The following is a 14983-nucleotide window of genomic DNA, read 5'->3' on the forward strand; positions in this document are numbered from 1 at the left end:
TGGTTTATGTATATATAAACGAGTGTTCCGTAATAAAGTTTACTCAGTTGCTTTCATCCTGCCTTTGAGTCACTCCGGGGTCACCAATGTAACGGGACGAGAAAAGGTTGTGACTCAAAGGCAGGATGAGAGTAACTGAGTAAACTTTATTACAGAACGCTCATTTATATATACATAAACTACAGGCAAAAAGGGCATACAAAACATAACAGGCAATTTCATGTTCAACCGAAAAGCTCACCGGTTAACAGTTAACGGTGAGAAAAACAGACATGTTATTTCAGGTTCCTATCAGTGCGAGGGGAGCGCGAAGATACAAGCATAATACATACAAAAAATGAAATGTCGTTACTATGTATGATCGTGACACACGGTTGGTACAGTATTGAGCAAAGAATGATAGAATTGAATGAATTTTGGCAAAGTTCCATCCAGGATCCACTTAGTCTTCTGGAAGTGTTTTAAACGTTATAGATGCTGTCTGAGCAAAGATATGGCAGTAATTTTAGTCTTTTCGAAGCGTTTTAAACATTATAAATGTTGTAAGAGCAACGATCTTTCAGTAAATTCAGTCTTCTGGAAGCGTTTTAAACATTATAGAAGCGGGCTCCTGTTTTCACCAAATCATGTTTAAAAGGTTTAAAATCCGCTCATGAATGGCAGAGGCAAGGGACAGTGACATTGCCCTATCAATCAGGACAGTGCCCAGAGACTGACCATATATACATATGATCGGCACCCAAGCCCACTCTCCACTCAAGCTAGGACCAATAGACCTATAGGCTCCCCCAAACCTCCCATCCTTAGCTCACAAGGATGGTGAGGTTGCAACAAGCAAAGGAACTAATGAGCCTAAGCGGGACTCGAACCCCAGTCTGGCGATCACTAGTCAGGGACGTTACCACATAACCACAGCCCTCAGGCAAAGAATGAATAAATTTTGGTATTATATACAGCATTGCCATAATTCAACTTGTTGGTTCATCTTTAACCCTTTTACCCCCAATGGACGAAATGGTACGTTTCACAAAACTCATCCCTTTACCTCCATGGACGTACTGGTACGTTTCACAAAACTCATCCCTTTACCCCCAATGGACGTACTGGTACATTTCACAAAACTCATCCCTTTACCCCCATGGACGTACTGGTATGTTTCACAAATCTCATCCCTTTACCCCCAATGGACGTACTGGTACGTTTCACAAAACTCATCCCTTTACCCCCAATGGACGTACTGGTACGTTTCACAAAACTCATCCCTTTACCCCCATGGACGTACTGGTATGTTTCACAAAACTCATCCCTTTACCCCCAATGGACGTACTGGTACGTTTCACAAATCTCATCCCTTTACCCCCAATGGACGTACTGGTACGTTTCACAAAACTCATCATTGTGTCATTTCCTTTTTAATTTCTTGTTACTATAATGTTCTTTACTGTTACTGAAAAAAGGACACTCCAAAATCAAACCATTTTCTCTGTTCTTGGATTGTACCATAGCCTCTGTACCATGGTCTTTCACTGTCTCGGGGTAGAGTTCTCTTGCTTGAGGGTACACTCGGTAACACTATACTATCTTATTTCTCTTCCTTTTGTTATTCAAAAAATTTTATAGTTTATATGTGAAAGATTTTTTTTGATGTTATTGCTGTTCTTAAAATATTTAATTTTGATTGTTAATTACTTGTAATTTCCTTATTTCCATTCCTCAATGGTTTTTTTCCCCGTTGGAGCTCTCGGACCTATAGCAATCTGCTTTTCCAAATAGGGTTATAGCTTAGCAAGTAATATCAGTAATAATAGAAATGGAAATAGATGCAATACAGCTCATCTTAGCGCATAAAGTTGTCAATAGAATTATTCAATAGAATTTCAGAAATCTATTTTGTTTTCATTCGATACATGCAAATAAAGAAAGATTGTAATGACATCACTTGAGCACCAGATGTTAATTCTGAACTTATGAAAATCTTGATCAATTCTACACAGGTTTGGAAATAACAATGCATTTTTCAAAGTAAAAATAATGTCTTTAAAATTGAGGTTTAAGTGTAAAAGCTGCAAGCCTTCTTCTGTTGGACCCGAAGAACAGTTGAAGGTGTTATCAAAAAGTCTTAATAATCTTTTTGTTTAGCAAGTGAAAAAGGCTTGGGTAGTGCCAGAGCCTGTGAACCATGGTCGTCTTCTGCCTTAGGTTAGAGTTCTCTTGCTTGAGGGTACACTCAGGCACACTATTCTACCTGTTTCCTCATTTCCTTTCCTCCCTTGGCTAATTTCCATGTTGGAGCCCTTGGGCTCATGGCATCCTGCTTTTCCAATTAAGGGTGTAGCTTAGCTAATAATAATAATAATAATAATAATAATGATAATAGTAATAATAATAATAATAATAATAATAATAATAATAATAATAATAATAATAATATATTGGATTGCTTCCAGAGTTCTACTGAATAGTGGAGCATATATTTATATCCTAGAATTATCTTTAAGATTCTGTTATAGAGCAAAATGAATCTCTTTCTAAAAGCACAAAATATATAACAAATGAAATCATTATAGGAAGGAAGATTCAGATTCACTTTAAAAAGAATAGAAAAATATTGAAAAAATCAAATCCATCTCTAATTAGAACAGTTTTTCTTGTATATTTCAATAAGATTTGAGCAAATAATGGAAAAACTTAATTGCTTTTATAAATATATGACCTTTGTAGAAGTGACATAGTACTGGTATCTATGTGAACCCAAAATCATCATTATTATTATTATTATTATTATTATTATTATTATTATTATTATTATTACTAGATAAGGTACAACCCTACTTGGAAAAGCAGGGTACTACAAGCCTAAGGGCTCTGACAGGGAAATATAGCACAGTGAAGAAAGTAAATAGGTAAACAGATGAACTGAACGTGAGATGTAAGGAACAAAGAATATGAAATATCTTAAGACCAGTAAGAACATTAAGATAGATCTGTCATATATAAACTATGAGAAGAGACTTATGTCAATTTGTTCAACGTAAAAACATTCGCTGCAAGTTTGATCTTCTGAAGTTCACCAATTCAACCACTAGATTGGGAAGACCATTCCGCGATCTGGTCACAGCTAGATTAGAACTTCTAGAATGATAATATATTCTTGTTGAAGAGCAGCTATATTAGCTAAAAAGGGGATTTCATTGCTAATTCTCATGGAAAAGTTAGTTGAATCATCTTGGAAGGGCCAAGGATTCGGCTGGAAGTGGGAGATGCCGAAGCAACCAGCTGGAGACTTACATACCTTCTCTGGGGAGTACGCGTTGGGAGCGGGCTTTGGACCTTTGTCGGTGGGTAACTCTGTCTTTGGAGCCATTGTGAAGGCTGGCATCTTTTCCCGGCATTTATCAAGATCGCCAGGGTTATAAGTACCAGGACCTGGGATCTTCATCTTATCTGTATCTTCAGCTAATCTAGGTGCCATAGTGAACATTGGGCCCACATCATGGTACTAATTTTATTATGGGGGAGGGGATGAAAGAAAATTTGAAAAAAAAAATCAACCTTGGAAAATTATATATAACTTAATCTGCATTGAAATTATCAAAGATAAATATTCCAATAATTCTTGGTACAAAAATGTTCATAACATATTTTCTATTCCATTAGTGTTATGAATAAGAATGTCCCCATTAGTTAATACTTTCAAAGTAGAATACTTTTTAATTAGTTGGAAATTGGTTACAATGGCATAATTTAGTTAGTTTTAGTACTTTACATAGTTTTTCTTCAAGTAATAAACCTAAATTTCATGCTCCTGAAATCTGCTCTGGAAATTATGGAAATTATCATCTCCAGTCTCTCCAGACATCTAGAATGTAAGAGACTTTCTACACACGCTTTTCGAAATTCATCTGAAAGCTTTTTCTGAATACTCTATCCGATTTCTGACCTAACAAGTGGTCTTGAAATACCTGGATGCTTCATCAGATTTCTGACTTGTAATGTGGTCTTGAAATGCCTGGATGCTTCATCAAATTTCTGACTTGTAAAGTGGTCTTGAAATACCTGGATGCTTCATCAGATTTTTGGCTTGTAAAGTGGTCTTGAAATGCCTGGATGCTTCATCAGATTTCTGGCTTGTAAAGTGGTCTTGAAATGCCTGGATGCTTCATCAAATTTCTGACCTGCAAAGTGGTCTTGAAATGCCTGGATGCTTCATCAAATTTCTGACCTGTAATGTGGTCTTGAAATGCCTGGATGCTTCATCAAATTTCTGACTTGTAAAGTGGTCTTGAAATACCTGGATGCTTCATCAAATTTTTGGCTTGTAAAGTGGTCTTGAAATGCCTGGATGCTTCATCAAATTTCTGACCTGCAAAGTAGTCTTGAAATGCCTGGATGCTTCATCAGATTTCTGGCTTGTAAAGTGGTCTTGAAATACCTGGAAACTTCATCAGATCTCTGGCCTGTAAAGTGGTCTTGAAATACCTGGATGCTTCATCAAATTTCTGACCTGTAAAGTGGTCTTGAAATACCTGGATGCTTCATCAGATTTCTGGCCTGTAAAGTGGTCTTGAAATGCCTGGATGCTCCATCAAATTTCTGACCTGTAAAGTGGTCTTGAAATACCTGGATGCTTCATCAGATTTCTGACCTGCAAAGCAGTCTTGAAATGCCTGTATGCTCCATCAAATTTCTGACCTGTAAAGTGGTCTTGAAATGCTTGGATGCTCCATCATTTTTCTGACCTGTAAAGTGGTCTTGAAATGCCTGGATGCTTCATCAGATTTCTGACCTGCAAAGCAGTCTTGAAATGCCTGGATGCTCCATCAAATTTCTGACCTGTAAAATGGTCATGAAATGCTTGGATGCTCCATCATTTTTCTGACCTGTAAAGTGGTCTTGAAATACCTGGATGCTTCATCAGATTTCTGACCTGCAAAGCAGTCTTGAAATGCCTGGATGCTCCATCAAATTTCTGACCTGTAAAATGGTCATGAAATGCTTGGATGCTCCATCATTTTTCTGACCTGTAAAGTGGTCTTGAAATGCCTGGATGCTTCATCAGATTTCTGACCTGCAAAGCAGTCTTGAAATGCCTGGATGCTCCATCAAATTTCTGACCTGTAAAATGGTCATGAAATGCTTGGATGCTCCATCATTTTTCTGACCTGTAAAGTAGTTTTGAAATAACTGGATGCTTCATCAAATTTCTGACATTTAACTAATTCATTCTTGAAATTACTGAACGGAAATATATTCCTAAACCATCTCTGAAGCATTTTCTTATGGAAGACAGATACATATTCTCGTTAGCAGTTTAGCTTTGGGTGTGCATGAGTTTGATATTTCTCTTGATGTCTAAAATTGATTATAACTTGTGATGAAGTAGACTTTGTTAGAGCAGACACTTCTAGCTTTCTAGCAAAAAGGATTTTGGAACTAGAAAAGATTTTACTCAAAAGCTTCAGACCTGTTGAACAAAAGCATGAAAAGCTTTTTGTTATTAAAGCTCACTGTTTAGAATTTGCTTTTGATATTGAGAGTAAGGTTTAAAACTCTGGTTATTCGAGTCACTAGCGTTAGTTTTCGTTAGTCAGCAATAATTCATATATTGCTGAAGTGTCTTATGTATTATTTTGAACCCATTTTAAAGGTTTAAAGGCCACTCATAAATGACAGAGGCAAGGGGCAGGGGCATTGCCCTATCAAGCAGGAAAATGCCCTAGGGACTGACCACATATTCATATGATCAGCACCTAAGCCCCTCTCCACCCATGCAGAGACCAAGGAGGGCCAGGCAATGGCTGCTGATGATTCAGTAGATAAACCTATAGGCTCCCCCAAAATCCCCATCCTTAGCTTACAAAGATAGCGAGGTTGCAGCGGCCAGAGGAACTAACGAGTGTGAGCGAGACTTGCACCCTAGTCTGGCGATCACCTGGCAAGGACATTACCACATAGGCTACTACAACCCTAAATGTTAAACAAGTTTTCATTAAGATCGGTATTAGTGAATATTATTGTTAGGGAGATGAGAAGGGCTTCAAAATCATCGTACCTTCTCCGGGGAGTACGCATTGGGAGCGGGTTTAGGGGTCTTGTCTGTGGGCAACTCTGTCTTTGGAGACATTGTAAAGGCGGGCATCTTTTCCCTGCACTTATCAAGATCACCGGCGTTATAGGTTCCAGGTCCGGGAATCTTCATCTTATCAGTTTCTTCGGCTGGTCTTGGAGCCATGGTGAACTTAGGACCTGAATCTTGGTGCTGATTTAGCAGCAATATTATCATTAAAAAGGAGATTTACCAGTCCAATGAGTTAAGCTCGATATTTGAAATTCCAAACTATTATTGAGTTTGATCAATGCAAACGAACATCTATTGAACAAGTGCATAATGTTACGATGTGAATAACACATTCTATGTATTTCAAGATCTATAGAATCTCAGATGTTGAAGGAGTTACAGTTGGCAGGGACGTCTGAATGTTGTTCAAGCCATACATTTGGAGTCTAAGATGTTTAGCTTAATATTGATGGTTATTCTAATTAATCTATACCAATCAATGTTGATATGTAATGTGGCCACTATACTAGGATAATGTGTTATCCTAACCTTTCTGTTACCTTAAAATAATACATCACAGCTGGAATTATTTACATGCCTGTTATAGGCTGTGGCTATTTTCATTAATCAGAGTAATATTTGTTTTATAAGTACTTAAACAATCTTTATACAGACATGTACAATGCAATTAACCGCATTAAAGAAAAGGACATGTACAGATTTTGGGTAAGTACAGTTAAGTACAGCAGTGCAAATACATACCTTCTCTGGAGAATACGCATTAGGTGCAGGCTTTGGTGATTTGTCGGTGGGTAATTCTGTCTTTTTGCCCATTGTAAAAGCTGGCATTTTTTCTCTGCATTTATCAAGATCACCGGAATTGTAAGTCCCTGGACCGGGAATCTTCATCTTATCGATTTCCTCAGCGGGCCTCGGAGCCATAGTGAACTTTGGACCTGTCTCCTGGTACTGATTCGACAGTAATAGTTTTGTATAAATATACTGTTGTTAGTGTACATAGAAATGCTAGAACTTTGCCTATTTCCATTCTTGTAACAAGCTAGCTGTTCTTGGAGTAAAACAAGCAGAATCGATAATCTAATCTACTGAGATTATTTTGTAAAATCACAGATTCTACGTAATATACTCTTTTGGGTAACATTCATACATATTCAGTATAGCATCCCTAATTATCCAAACAACTATTACTAATAAAAGTGTCAGTGTTAGTGTAAGTTTCAGGAAAATGCTCCTCTGTTACGTATTTTAGTATTTTTCTTATTTCACAAAATGCAAATGGCTTATTTTGAAGAGATTGTAAAATCCAACACCAAATTCTGAAGTCAGTTAGAAAATACTTTGTGTTTTTCCCTATCGTCATGTGCGCTGCGAAGAAAGTTTTCAACTTTTACCGATTTTAAATCTGGCATGAAGCTGTACAAAGTACTGTATCTCAGTTTTTGCTTGGAGTATGTACAATGCAGAAGGATTCCCAAGTATTTCTGTTAGAGGAGAGGACGTACACAGAGTTCCACTAAGTGCTGCTAAATCTACGTACCTTCTCTGGGGCATAGGCATTAGGAGCCGGCTTGGGTGTTTTATCAGTGGGCAACTGAGTCTTTTGGGCCATTGTGAAAGCTGGCATCTTTTCTCTGCACTTATCAAGATCACCAGCATTGTAAGTTCCTGGACCTGGGACCTTCATCTTATCAATATCCTCGGCTGGTCTGGGAGCCATGGTGAACTTTGGACCGGAATCCTGGTACTAATCCAATACCAACGTTAATGAACAAGTGCGTAGGAGTTAAGTGTGGGAGATATGGATAGAGATATATACTTGCTCATACTGGGCAATCTAATGTCAGTGTAGGAGTACGTTTTCAAAGAAATGAAATGATTTAAGTAACTGAAATGTTTCTTTAAACATTATATAGGTTGGAACACTAGTTGGTCTTTTCCATAGCTTTGAACAGGATATGCATGAAATGAAAGGAAGCATACAGAAGAGAATGAAATTCTCTTATCAAAGCAAATACATACTGGTATTTGATGATAAAACAATTGATAAAAAAAAAAGTTTAAAAAGAAAATTGGTAAATGGATTGGTTATCAAAGTAAGGATTAAAAACAACGAGGAGGAAATGTTAAATTAAGCGTTAGATATTATTCAGACCATAATAGTTAACAAGGAGGCATTCAGGGTAACTTTTTTAAGCTTTTTCGTAGTTCTCCTAGGCAGTGAAGTAGTTTTGTTGATGGCATGGACACTAATCAGTCTTTCAAGTTATAATAAAATATAAACTGACTCATAACTATATTGTTTTTTTTTTTTTTTTTTTTTTTTTTTTATCAAAGACAATGTATGTCATATATAGCTTCCAGATGTACAGTATATGAAAGTGAAAATGTAAAATCTTTAGTGATTTTTGGAAAGCTAGGGAATGATATTGATAGATTATTATTGGATGAATTAGTCTTATCTGTGAGAATATTGCTATGATTTTCAGTGTAGAATTAGTCACTCAGATGTTTCATTTAATCGCTAGGGAATTTGATCTCCTGATACCTTCACTAACATTCGAACCCAAAAGCCTTTATCAATTACATAAACTAGGAAAAACCAAAGGTCGCATCTTACTAGACTCCCCGTTTCTTTACCAATAGCAGATTGCTAATAATCTCCTACCGAGCTCCTCCACATGACTGCGTCTGCTCTGAGAGCAAGAACTTACCTTTTCAGGAGAGTATGCATTTGGGGAAGGCTTTAGCGTTTTATCTGTAGGCAAACTAGTCTTTGGAGCCATGGAAAATGCCGGTAGCTTTTCCCTGCAGTTATCGAGGTCACCGGCTTCGTAGGTGCCCGGACCAGGGACCTTCATTTTATCAACCTCCTCTGGAGCCCTTGGCGCCATTGTGAACGCTGGGCCCGAGTCCTTGTACTAGACAAGGGGAAGGATCGTGCAGTTACAGTTTCAGCGGTAGTGGTGCAAGATTGTGCAAATTCAGCAAAATGATTAAGAGGTGATAATCTTTGGCTTTACTTCTAGCATGCTTAGTATAGTTAAGGCAATAAGAACTTCTTTATATTTTTTAGTTTGGAAACCAATCAGAAAATAAACGGAAACATTGTTCATTAAGGAAAAGCCAAAAACAATAAACATATAAACCAATGAGCTCTAGTAAATTAAACCAAAAAATAAGACAAGCATCCCAAATAAAAAGAGTACAGAGGGGTTTATAATATAAGAGAAAATAAATGATTAATAGAAACTGTCCAAGAGATACAGGTGATTAAAGAGATTGAATTAAGGCTCGTTCCCAGTCTCTGATGGTCATTAGTTACTTCTTACCTTCTCTGGGCAATGGGCACCTGGTCCTGGTTTCATGGTGTGATCAGATGGAATAGTAGTCCTTTGCCCCATGCTGAAGGAAGGGCTCTTGATTGTCTTGTACTTGTCAACCGACGCTCCTTCGTAGGATCCGGGACCTGGGACCTATTCCGAGAGATATTCAATGTTAGGATATGCAATTTTCATTTGGAATTGGAGTTACCAACTATAGAATTATGAGAAAACCTTAAGATTCGTAGGACCCGGGACCTGGTACCTTTTTGGAAGACATTCAATATGTTATGATATGTAATTTTCATTACAACTTGGTGATTTAGCAGCTATCGAATTACCAGAAAACCTTAAGATTCGTAGGACCCGGGACCTGGGACCTTTTCGGAGAGACATTCAATGTTGTGATATGCAATTTTTATTTAGAATTGGGGAGTCACCAACTACAGAATTATCAGAAAACCTTAAGATTCGTAGGATCTGGAACCTGGGACCTTTCCAGAGAGACGTCCAGTGTGTTATGATATATAATTTTCAGTAGAGATTGGAGAATTACCAGCTATAGAATTATCAGAAAACCTTATTAAATCTAGATGGGCTAAAGAAACGATTACCGATGTATGATTTGTGCACGAGTCTATTTGTCCGTTTAGTGCTGAATTGAGTAAAACTGGGTTGCAGTTATAAACTTACCACCTTATGGAAACATGAAATAAAGAACACTTTTTGAACAAAAAGTTAACAGGGACGTCTCCAATTAATTACTAGGAAGTAAGTAATCTATTCAAAGTATATCTTTGTTTCATTACAATCAATTAGTTCTAGTGAAAACTTTCTTTGTTTGAAAATTAGCTGTACCATAGCTTTGGTGATTTACAAAATGACTGAGAAATAGATCATTGAGATATTTGAAGCTAAATATTGTAGTTTTATAGTCCTGAGATTGAAAAGCCTTCCATTAGGAACTAGTATCACTTTAGTTTCTTAACTGAAGCATTTGATATTGATCTGCATTTTACGTTTCAAATTGACCCCCACTTACCTTCATTTTGTCCTCTTCAGGCTTTGGCCGGGCTGACATCGTGAAGCTTGGAGCTGACTGCTTTGCCCCTTCCTTGGTGGATCCCAGCAAGGATGGAATAGAATAGCTGTTGGGAGCTAGACATACAAAAGCGGGTGAATGAAACATCAAAGGAAAACTTACAAACTTGAATTTACAACATGATTTTGATTGCATGAAAAATTCACTAATGAATGCTTTAAGAAAAACTACAAGTTAGGCCTCAACAGTGCAACTATTGCCAGGGCCACCGAGCCTGATGGTTTTGGTATCGTGTCCTGGCAAATCATCGGTCAACATTGCTTCTGATTTCTTACCGGTAGGTTACCAGTTGCTAGAAAGGAACCACCAGACTCGTTGGTCGCAGCTATACAATCAAAGCGAAATAAAAAGCTTGGAAGGGAAATTAAAAGTGATCATCATCCTTTTGTGCTCATAGGTAAAACTATACTTATTTAATCAACATAAAGAGGAATGTCAAACCTGGGGAATCCGAGAGCTTTCCATTTTCTGTCTTCATGCCAAAGGAGAATTTTGGGGAGGCCTCGTTAACTTTTGCTTCCGCCTTTTCGGGAGAGTAGTCGCAAGGTGCCGGAGTGACATAGGCCTTGGGATCCTTAGGCCTGATGTGCATACTGGCAGCATGTGGTTCATCTTTGCCTGGAGAGTGGAGAGTAAATGGTAGAGGGTTTTGGAGAAAGAGGAAATGGAAGGAGATCACCACAAAACAACTATAAAATCAAGCATTGCTGATCCCCTGGACAGTGGTCATACAATTTCCATAGCTCATGAAACAGCAAATTCCAATAGTTCAAACTATAAAAGCAAGCATTGCTAATCCCTGGACAGTGGTCATGGTGATACAATGTCCATAGCTCATGAAACAGCAAATTCCAATGGTTCAAACTATAAAAACAAGCATTGTTGATCCTTGGACAGTGATCATATAATTTCCATAGCTCACGAAACAGCAAATTCCAATAGCTCAAACTATAAAATCAAGCATTGCTGATCCCTGGACAGTGGTCATACAATTCCATAGCTCATGAAACAGCAAATTCCAATAGCTTAAACTATAAAAGAAAGCATCGTTGATCCCTGGACAGTGGTCATACAATTTCCATAGCTCATGAAACAGCAAATTCTAATAGCTCAAACTATAAAAGAAAGCATCGTTGATCCCTGGACAGTGGTCATACAATTTCCATAGCTCAACAAACACAGCATATTCCAATAGATCAGCTGATATAGAAATCATCAACAATGCACTGGTCAAAGCAGAAATTCCATAGATCCAGGGAAACTCAGCTTTTTGAAAAAGAACTTCACCCACATATCTACGATTGTAGAGTTCAGCTCTTGTTTCACCTAATTCATTTACGCGGGTAGAACATATTACAATTACCTTATTGCAAGCCCATAGAATAGAGTACAGAATAAAAAAATAGTTGAAAAACTGAGTTCCAGAACATTCTGCCATCTAGTGTCACCCATATAACTTATATTCTTTGACTAAAGAGTTCAGCTTTTACATGCACAGAGCATATTACAATTACTCTTATTTCAAGCCCACAAAATACAGCACAGAATCAAAAACACTTGAAAAACTAAGTTCCTGAACATTCTGCCATGTCGTGTTCAGTTAAAACATCGGTACAAGAGTGCTGAAGGGTTATATGTATCAATTGATATAGGTTGGAAATTAATTTATTATGTTTTACGCAAGAAGAAGAAGAAGGAGGAGGAGGAGGAGGAGGAGGAGAACAAGAACAAGAAGTTGCAGCAGCAGAAGAAGAAGAAGAAGAAGAAGAAGAAGAAGAAGAAGGAGGAGGAGGAGGAGGAGGAGGAGGAGGAGGAGGAGGAGGAGGAGGAGGAGGAGGAAGAGAAGAACAAGAACAAGAAGTTGCAGCAGCAGAAGAAGAAGAAGGAGGAGGAGGAGGAGGAGGAGGAGGAGAAGAAGAAGAAGAAGAACAAGAAGTTGCAGCAGCAGAAGAAGAAGAAGAAGAAGAAGAAGTTGCAGCAGCAGCAAAAGGAGAAGAAGAAGAAGAAGAAGAAGAAGAAGAAGAAGAAGGAGAAGAAGAAGAAGTTGCAGCAGCAGCAGCAAGAACAGCAGCAGCAGCAGAAGAAGAAGAAGAAGAAGAAGTTGCAGCAGCAGCAAAAGAAGAAGAAGAAGAAGAAGAAGAAGAAGAAGAAGAAGAAGGAGAAGTTGCAGCAGCAGCAGCAAGAACAGCAGCAGCAGAAGAAGAAGAAGAAGAAGAAGAAGTTGCAGCAGCAGCAGCAGAAGAAGAAGAAGAAGAAGAAGAAGAAGTTGCAGCAGCAGCAGCAGAAGAAGAAGAAGAAGAAGAAGTTGCAGCAGCAGCAAAAGAAGAAGAAGAAGAAGAAGAAGAAGAAGAAGAAGAAGAAGGAGAAGTTGCAGCAGCAGCAGCAAGAACAGCAGCAGCAGAAGAAGAAGAAGAAGAAGAAGAAGAAGAAGTTGCAGCAGCAGCAGCAGAAGAAGAAGAAGAAGAAGAAGAAGTTGCAGCAGCAGCAGCAGAAGAAGAAGAAGAAGAAGAAGAAGAAGTTGCAGCAGCAGCAGCAGAAGAAGAAGAAGAAGAAGAAGAAGAAGTTGCAGCAGCAGCAGCAGAAGAAGAAGAAGAAGAAGAAGTTGCAGCAGCAGCAGCAGAAGAAGAAGAAGAAGAAGAAGAAGAAGTTGCAGCAGCAGCAGAAGAAGAAGAAGAAGAAGAAGTTGCAGCAGCAGCAAAAGAAGAAGAAGAAGAAGAAGAAGAAGAAGAAGAAGAAGAAGGAGAAGTTGCAGCAGCAGCAGCAGAAGAAGAAGAAGAAGAAGTTGCAGCAGCAGCAGCAGAAGAAGAAGAAGAAGAAGTTGCAGCAGCAGCAGCAGAAGAAGAAGAAGAAGAAGAAGAAGAAGTTGCAGCAGCAGCAGCAGAAGAAGAAGAAGAAGAAGTTGCAGCAGCAGCAGCAGAAGAAGAAGAAGAAGAAGAAGAAGAAGAAGTTGCAGCAGCAGCAGAAGAAGAAGAAGAAGAAGAAGTTGCAGCAGCAGCAAAAGAAGAAGAAGAAGAAGAAGAAGAAGAAGAAGAAGAAGAAGGAGAAGTTGCAGCAGCAGCAGCAAGAACAGCAGCAGCAGAAGAAGAAGAAGAAGAAGAAGAAGAAGTTGCAGCAGCAGCAGCAGAAGAAGAAGAAGAAGAAGAAGAAGTTGCAGCAGCAGCAGCAGAAGAAGAAGAAGAAGAAGTTGCAGCAGCAGCAGCAGAAGAAGAAGAAGAAGAAGAAGAAGTTGCAGCAGCAGCAGCAGCAGAAAAAGAAGAAGTTGCAGAAAAAGAAGACGAAGAAGAACTGACCTTTGTTAGAAAGGCCAGTAACGTTGTATTGTCCAGGGCCTGGTCCTGCTTTCTCGAGCTTCGATTCATGACGACTGGACATCGTAAAGGCTGGAGGACGATTCTTCGTGGAATCTCCACTCCCTGGAACAAACAAACAAACAACGGATGTGAAAACAATCAACTGTGATAACAGCAACGGTGATTATATTTATTATTCACTTCTTGTTTGTTTTCCATATTTGTGTTACCTTTTCCGTACTTTCTTTTTTTTTTGTTGGGGTCCCTAGGTTTAAAATAGTGTTTTTTTAAATAATGTTTTAAACTGACTGATAATAATAATAATAATAATAATAATAATAATGATGATGATGATGATGATGATAGCAACAAATGTCAGTCCTTATTCCTAGCTTGGGCGGAGAGGGCCTTGGGCACCTATAAATCTATCTGCTGAGTCATCAGCAGCCATTGCCTGGCCCTCCTTGATCCTAGCTTGGGCAGAGAGGGGGCTTGGGCGCCTGATCGTATATGGTCAGTCTCTAGGCCATTGTCCTGCTTGCTAGGGCAATGTCACTGTCCCTTGCCTCCACCATTCATGAGCGGCCTTTAAACCTTTAAAACCTTTAATAAATTATTTTGACTATTGATTATCTTTATTTTTTGTTTATATTTTTTTTGGGGGGTGGGGTGGTAGGGGGGGGGGGGGGGGAATTATCCACCCAGTCCCCCAGAGGCTACAGTGGAATCACCATCTTCAGATAACTCAGCTTCCAGATCTCTCAGTCAGCCTTGTTGCTTTAATCATGCAATTATGTGGTGTGGGTTATGTGGTGTGTGGAGTATGTGGTGTGTGGGGTATGTAGTGTGGGGTATGTGGTGTGTGGGGTATGTAGTGTGGGGTATGTGGTGTGTGGGGTATGTGGTGTGAGGTATGTGGTGTGTGGGCATGTGGTGTGTGGGGTATGTGGTGTGGGGAGGTATGTGGTTTGGGGAGGTATGTGGTGTGGGGTATGCTGGATGGGATACAGCGTGTATGTGGGAAGGCCTCAGAACGTTGAACTTCATATTTACTTATCTAGAATTCTTCCTTTTTTTATACAACCACAGTCTCTCTCTCTCTCTCTCTCTCTCTCTCTCTCTCTCTCTCTCCTTCGACCTGCTCCTAAACCAGTTCAAGAATAACAGCTAAGGATCTGACCACATCTAGTTT

At 38.8% G+C, this 14983-nt stretch overlaps 1 protein-coding gene across 7 annotated transcripts in view; it reads right to left on the reverse strand.

The window, feature by feature from the left end:
* Positions 1-14983, reverse strand: part of LOC137648909 (sperm-tail PG-rich repeat-containing protein 2-like) — a 91751-nt gene that overhangs the window by 6925 nt on the left and 69843 nt on the right. For 3 of the 7 annotated variants that reach the window (XM_068382094.1, XM_068382090.1, XM_068382093.1), the window contains exons 3-11: positions 13792-13914; positions 10943-11119; positions 10442-10557; positions 9409-9552; positions 8791-8997; positions 7617-7823; positions 6821-7027; positions 6053-6259; positions 3293-3499 (exon numbers count right to left, since the gene is read on the reverse strand). In XM_068382094.1, coding sequence (XP_068238195.1) covers positions 3293-3499; positions 6053-6259; positions 6821-7027; positions 7617-7823; positions 8791-8997; positions 9409-9552; positions 10442-10557; positions 10943-11119; positions 13792-13914 — 1595 coding nt within the window. The remainder of the gene's footprint in view (positions 1-3292; positions 3500-6052; positions 6260-6820; positions 7028-7616; positions 7824-8790; positions 8998-9408; positions 9553-10441; positions 10558-10942; positions 11120-13791; positions 13915-14983) is intronic. The other 4 variants (XM_068382092.1, XM_068382091.1, XM_068382097.1 and 1 more) reach the window with 4 other exon arrangements.

Source organism: Palaemon carinicauda, chromosome 10 (genome assembly GCF_036898095.1).
Source record: "Palaemon carinicauda isolate YSFRI2023 chromosome 10, ASM3689809v2, whole genome shotgun sequence".
Taxonomy (NCBI): domain Eukaryota; kingdom Metazoa; phylum Arthropoda; class Malacostraca; order Decapoda; family Palaemonidae; genus Palaemon; species Palaemon carinicauda.